The 7,500-nt window shown below is 37.6% G+C and overlaps 1 protein-coding gene across 1 annotated transcript in view; it reads left to right on the forward strand.

Annotated features, from left to right (window-relative positions):
- Positions 1–6,498: 6,498 nt before the first annotated feature.
- LOC107598802 (collagen alpha-3(IX) chain-like) overlaps positions 6,499–7,500 on the forward strand; it is a 22,591-nt gene continuing 21,589 nt past the window's right edge. Inside the window, exons 1-2 of the mRNA XM_016290235.1 lie at positions 6,499–6,598; positions 7,081–7,143. Of these exons, the coding sequence (XP_016145721.1) occupies positions 6,533–6,598; positions 7,081–7,143 (129 nt within the window). The 5' untranslated portion in view covers positions 6,499–6,532. The remainder of the gene's footprint in view (positions 6,599–7,080; positions 7,144–7,500) is intronic.

The raw sequence follows: 7,500 nt of genomic DNA on the forward strand, positions 1-7,500 counted from the left end.
CCATTAGCATCTAGCATCAACAGAAACAAATAAAATGGCTACTACATGAACTCCATTGGTTTTGTGAAAGAAATGCCAAATTTGTCACCACCGTCAGATGTCACCACCATAAGATCTTGTGTTCCAGTGATATATCACAATACTTCAATGTGACTCGTGAATAAAAGCTTTATAAACAATAACAGTAATTACAGTAATTGACTGATTCAATGTATTTGATAGTTAAAATTATTACAAATTCAGGTTTTCGTCAACTCCGTCAGTTGAATATTTTGATAATATTTCATTATGATATTTTATATTTGCTGTGGAATTGTTGGTCACATGTGAAAGTGTAATCTGTCTGCTAACACAAGAATGTGTTTTGAAATGTTAAAACATCTTGAATGCTGTTAAAGATAAAGCTGAAATTATATTACACAGTCCAAGGTAAAAAAAAAGCACATTTTGTTAAAAAGAGAAAAGTTGGGAGGTTGTATCAAAGCATAGCTCAGTAGCTCAGTACATATAAGATACATAAATGTTGTTTCATTTGTCTGAGTACAAGGTTTTATTTTTTCAATGTTGCACCCTGTTTTGTCCCACTTCTCAAGAATGCAACCCTTTAAATGGTACTGGGAAATAGTTCGCGCAAAATCGTCCCAGTACTTTAGTACCGTACATTTAGTTCTGGAACTAAAGCGGTGCGAAAGGGCCTAATGTTGCTGCAAATTTAAAGCGGAGAAAGCATTGACGCGCTATCGCACTCAAGGGCCCGTCTGACAATTCCACCGACTGGGTTAAAACGCCCAATGTATTTTAATTAAAATGACTTTTAACATTTAAAATAACATACTGTCAAATTTTAAAGCTCGTATTGCTCATAGTGATTTACTACAGGTGAGATTTTGCCAATACCTCCCTTTATATCCAGTGGCGGCTCGTGGGTTTTAAAATAGAGGAGGCACACTAATTGTATTGGTCTGGGATCCCTGCCGATTATTATTATTATTATTTGCTTAACCACTTTAAAATTGATTTTTGGTTGCTGTTAGTCAGAAAACGTAAAGAAAACGACATACATACAGCAAGATAATATAATTTCACTTACCTGGCCTATCACTTGAAGCAAACATACATCCCTTCTTAAAAGTCTGCCTGTTGCGCCGTTTAATTAAGCCGACTGCTGTAACATTAGCCTATATCCAGCTTAGGCTGTTTTCCCTAAATTTGTATATATACTGTTTGAATGACAGCTTGGTAAATCTGTTGGCGATCAAATATTCAATATCGCTACTCATCATAAGTACTTGGTACATTATCAGCGCAGTAGGAGACGTTCAAACTAATATCACGTAAGTTACGTCTCTAATGATTGGTTGATATCAGAAGGAGGCTAGCCTCCCTTGCGAGGGTTCTTTTCTCAACACTCCTCAGTGCTGAAAGTGAACACTCGATGAGTGTTCTCTATATGAAGCAAACATACATCCCTTCTTAAAAGTCTGTTAAAAGAGAGCTGCCTGTTGCGCCGTTTAATTAAGCCGACTGCTGTAACGTTAGCCTATATCCAGCTTAGGCTGTTTTCCCTAAATGTGTATATATACTGTTTGAATGACAGCTTGGTAAATCTGTTGGCGATCAAATATTCAATATCGCTACTCATCATAAGTACTTGGTACATTATCAGCGCAGTAGGAGACGTTCAAACTAATATCACGTAAGTTACGTCTCTAATGATTGGTTGATATCAGAAGGAGGCTAGCCTCCCTTGCGAGGGTTCTTTTCTCAACACTCCTCAGTGCTGAAAGTGAACACTCGATGAGTGTTCTCTATAACCTAGCGGTTGTAATTACATCAGCAGATTCGGCACATTCGCGATAGAAAAGCGGCGCTTTCACGTTATGGTATTACAACTGTGAAATTACAAACAAAATATACACATTCTGAGACATGAACTGAAATGAATTGTGATTTTTATTAACATTAAATCGGCCTCCTCCCATTTTCACCTCAAAATTATGGGGAAGCTGTGCCTCCCCCGCCTCCCCCGACGAGCCGCCACTGTTTATATCTGTACAGTACACAATTATTTAGATATAAAAGATCCCTGGAAAGGGTTTTTTCATGTTCCAACGGTTGTAGTACATTGCTAGATACAAGACTAACTTACTACAGGTTAGATTTTGCCAATATCTCCCTTACGATATGTACAGTACACAAATATCTTTTTTAAAAACTACAGTAATTCACCAGAAGGTTTTTTTCCATGTTCCACAGGTTGTAGTACGTTGCTAGTTACAAGACTGACTTACTTTCATGAGAAATGTTGCCAATATCTCCCTTACTGTATGCACCATTCACAATTATTTAAAACAAAAACAAAAAAATCTGTAAGACCCCAAAAGGGATTTTTCATGTTCCAAAGCTTGTGTATAAAATATTGATGTACTTTATGTACATTAAGGGACGTATTAGCCAAATTTCACCTATGGTAAGTCAGTCTAGTCACTAGGAATATACTACAACCTTTGGAACATAAAAAACACTTTATGTGAATTACAGTAATTTCATAAGAATAGTTATATACTGCATATACAGTGAGGAAGATATTGGCAAAATTTCAACTGTAGTAAGTCAGTCTGGTCACTAGTAACACAACATTTTGAACACGAACACAACACGAAAAACCTCATTTTGGTGAATTACTGTAATTTTGTTCTTTAAAAAATACTTGTGTAGGCTACATATTTAGGGAAAGGCAGGTTATTTGCAATCTATATTTAATCAGTTTGAGTAAATTATTAATTTACTGTAAACATTAATTTGAATAAATTGTTGGACTTCGTTTTGTACTGAGAGGTAAATTTGCAGACGGTCCCTAAAGCAGCCTAGGCGAATACGCAGCGAATATCACACCTGAAACTATCTCCTGGGTTTCTGTGGGAGAAAAAATGGTTTGGTGAAACTTTGTGGGTTGTGGGCTCATCTGCTTAAATGTGCATAATATACAGTAATATATATTATTAATTAGGTGTCGAATTGAATCATTTATCACTGTCTTAAGGCATTAAACTACGTTAAGTGTGTTCTTTATGGGAGATGTTTAACGTGCAGTTTTGCGCGGCCCGTAACTTGGGTTCATATCCTCATCTGCCTGTTTATAGTTTGCATCATCAGTCAGATCTGAGTTTGGTCTTTTAATATCTGTCATTGTGTTAGTGCACTGAGCCGTGTAATGCGTTTTCTTTAACAGATTTCTGAGGGAAACGGTGTGAAACCTTGCGCGTTCGTTCATATCTACATCTGCTTAACTGCTGGTATAGTTCGCATAATCACCAATCAAGTGTATTCTGAGATCTGAGGTCTTATATCACTGTATTAGTTCACTGAGGTCTTATATCGCTGTATTAGTTCACTGAGGTCTTATATCGCTGTATAAGTTCACTGAGGTCTTAAATCGCTGTATTAGTTCACTGAGGTCTTATATCGCTGTATAAGTTCACTGAGGTCTTATATCGCTGTATTAGTTCACTGAGGTCTTATATCGCTGTATAAGTTCACTGAGGTCTTATATCGCTGTATAAGTTCACTGAGGTCTTATATCGCTGTATAAGTTCACTGAGGTCTTATATCGCTGTATAAGTTCACTGAGGTCTTATATCGCTGTATAAGTTCACTGAGGTCTTATATCGCTGTATAAGTTCACTGAGGTCTTATATCGCTGTATAAGTTCACTGAGGTCTTATATCGCTGTATAAGTTCACTGAGGTCTTATATCGCTGTATAAGTTCACTGAGGTCTTATATCGCTGTATAAGTTCACTGAGGTCTTATATCGCTGTATAAGTTCACTGAGGTCTTATATCGCTGTATAAGTTCACTGAGGTCTTATATCGCTGTATAAGTTCACTGAGGTCTTATATCGCTGTATAAGTTCACTGAGGTCTTATATCGCTGTATAAGTTCACTGAGGTCTTATATCGCTGTATAAGTTCACTGAGGTCTTATATCGCTGTATAAGTTCACTGAGGTCTTATATCGCTGTATAAGTTCACTGAGGTCTTATATCGCTGTATAAGTTCACTGAGGTCTTATATCGCTGTATAAGTTCACTGAGGTCTTATATCGCTGTATAAGTTCACTGAGGTCTTATATCGCTGTATAAGTTCACTGAGGTCTTATATCGCTGTATAAGTTCACTGAGGTCTTATATCGCTGTATAAGTTCACTGAGGTCTTATATCGCTGTATAAGTTCACTGAGGTCTTATATCGCTGTATAAGTTCACTGAGGTCTTATATCGCTGTATAAGTTCACTGAGGTCTTATATCGCTGTATAAGTTCACTGAGGTCTTATATCGCTGTATAAGTTCACTGAGGTCTTATATCGCTGTATAAGTTCACTGAGGTCTTATATCGCTGTATAAGTTCACTGAGGTCTTATATCGCTGTATAAGTTCACTGAGGTCTTATATCGCTGTATAAGTTCACTGAGGTCTTATATCGCTGTATAAGTTCACTGAGGTCTTATATCGCTGTATAAGTTCACTGAGGTCTTATATCGCTGTATAAGTTCACTGAGGTCTTATATCGCTGTATAAGTTCACTGAGGTCTTATATCGCTGTATAAGTTCACTGAGGTCTTATATCGCTGTATAAGTTCACTGAGGTCTTATATCGCTGTATAAGTTCACTGAGGTCTTATATCGCTGTATAAGTTCACTGAGGTCTTATATCGCTGTATAAGTTCACTGAGGTCTTATATCGCTGTATAAGTTCACTGAGGTCTTATATCGCTGTATAAGTTCACTGAGGTCTTATATCGCTGTATAAGTTCACTGAGGTCTTATATCGCTGTATAAGTTCACTGAGGTCGTTGGGGAATCCTGGAGTGTGGTGTATGAGGGGAACCGCAGTATTACAGCACAGTATCACACAAGCCATGATACAAGTAAAGGAAACTAAGCAACCGAAAGCAATATATATGTCTTCCTCAGATGTAATGTTAGTTCTGTACATCAGCGTTGGGTAAAATAGCATTAGAATCTTCTTTGTGGTAGAGAAAGCTGCTTACATGTAGGCTACGGGAAACAGCGAAGATGTTGAATTAAACACACACACAATCAGCTTTTCCACATGTTTATTCTGGCCCCGATAATCAAAACTTCTACTTAGCACTTGCTCCATTCCTGCAGATCAGTTTTTGTGAATGAATGACTTGATCCACCTGTTGCTTTGGTCTTCATGAACAGCCGCTTGCGCCACCTGCTGGTGAGCGACTGACAGCAGCTGCAGATCAAGCATCGGTGCTCTACTGCTATTCCTGCAGATCCCGGATGTGCAATGCCGAATTTTAACCACTGAATTTGTGGAAGCGAATTTGGAAGGTGAAATAAAATGGACCGAAATTTGCCTGTAGAATATTATACATCGTATTTTTAAACAGATTAAATATTTCGGAAGTGAATTCTGGAAGGTGAATATGAATTATTGAATTTTTAATTATGAAAATGTGTGTGAAATATTTTGAATTGAAATATTCACAGCTTAAATAAACAACTATGTTTTAATTTCAGGACCTAAAAATGCAAGCACTGTTAATGCAATGCATTATTATTTCAGTCAGTGCTATTCAACGCTATTCAAGACATATGGCATTATTTTTCATATAAATGTAAATGTAAGAATTAACAAGAAATTATACTTTTAAATAGGAATTTAAAACCACAAATAGGTGGCGGTCACTGTTGTAATGAGAGTCATTAATTTATTCTCGTTTATCTCATTAATTAACTCCTTATTCATTCAGGAACAAAGGAAGTGATCTGCATCTGAATTACGTCCCTAGTATAGAGGCGAAAACTAGTATATGAACAGAATATTTTATGAACGCTTTTCTATCCGATGAGGCACAGGAGATGAGTTGTAAATGGCAGTTAAGCAATGCAACTGACACCAACATGGTTCATTCATGCTGCCCAGATTCATAATTCTTCCTCAAATGTTTACTCAGTGATTTCAGACATGAAATGGGCAATGAATCATTCATTCATCTGATTTATTCAAAAGCAGAGTTTCATTCAGAGACGCTCAGCGGTTTTGCTGTGGCTTTGCTTGGAACTATTTTCTTTTCATCTGCCATCCTTGCTTGTATGATAGACTAATTCCGACATATATATAATGAGTTCCTTATGTTGAGTTACTTCCTGTGTTGTCCCAATGCAGCGTGACAGGTTACAGCACACACACACACACACACACACACACACACACACACACAGCTTTTGGTCTAATTTAGGATTATGACACACATTTACGCACTGTTGAATAGATTTATCTGAACTTAACCTGGGTTAAGCAAGTAAACTTTATATTCATATTCATAATCAAAGGGGCAGGTGAGAGCAGAAGATTTCAAAAGTCCGAAAATAAGGGCCACCCTATTGTACTGAGCTGATGACCGCCCCCTCCGCCGGACCCCGTGCTGCCCCTTTATCTGCAATCATACTGAGAGCGTCCAGCACAGGGCACAGGACTGCGGGGAGCACAGGAGCCATGGCCGGGTTCTCAGCGCTTCATTTACTCTTTCTGTTCCAGCTGTTAACATCGTCTCTCGCGCAGGTAAGAGAAAAGAGAAAAGCGCTGTGTGGACTGATTGTAATGTGTATATTGCAAAAGACTACCTGACCCTTAAAATGACTTTTGTTGGTGTCACTTCAAGTGGACGTCAGATATCTTTTTTTTTTTACATGAATAAATATGTTAATATTGATGTTACAATATGAAAAGGAAAAAATCCGGTTACCTTACAGAACATTTTTTCTCAGAGTAATGTGATCGTCGCACAATGGCATGTTTGTGCACTCATCTCTCTTCAGTTGTGTTCTTCATGTTAGTCTTTTTCTGTCTGATTATTTAAAAATGCCTTGCAAATCACATTGTGACTAGTTCATTTTGATTTATGAACACATTTAATTCTAGCTTCACTCAGAAACTTTTGAGACATTTTGAGCTGAGAACAGACCTGAGGGATTTCTGTTATTTACATTGATTTCTTTTTTTGATTATTCTCCTTCTTGATTTCGTGTGGTTTGTGTCTATAGCAAAGGCCGGGTCCTCGGGGTGAAGCTGGAGCGCCGGGGCCGCCGGGGAAAGATGGCATTGACGTGAGTTCCAGCTTCATGTGTTCATCTATTAGCCTATATATACACATATGTTTTTATATTCCGTTTCCTTTATCTGTGTGTGTTTGTTACACATTTAGATGAGGAACAAAATTCACAAATATGACATTCTGTGAACTAAAAAAAACTAAAACTTTCATGTAAATGACCTTCGTTATATTGCAAGTGTGAACTGTAATGTTTTGGCTGTTTTAGACAGGCTGTAAATGGTAAAGGAAAAACTCTCAGGAATTTACGCGTGTAAACGATGAAAGCGGTGAATGTTTCCTCAGTAAACGCAAATCTGCTTAGTGTGAGCAGCAGAGGTGCAGTGACAGAGAGCCCATTCATTCAGCCTCA

The sequence above is a fragment of the Sinocyclocheilus grahami genome, unplaced genomic scaffold (assembly GCF_001515645.1).
Source record: "Sinocyclocheilus grahami isolate Dianchi unplaced genomic scaffold, SAMN03320097.WGS_v1.1 scaffold256.1, whole genome shotgun sequence".
Classification (NCBI taxonomy): domain Eukaryota; kingdom Metazoa; phylum Chordata; class Actinopteri; order Cypriniformes; family Cyprinidae; genus Sinocyclocheilus; species Sinocyclocheilus grahami.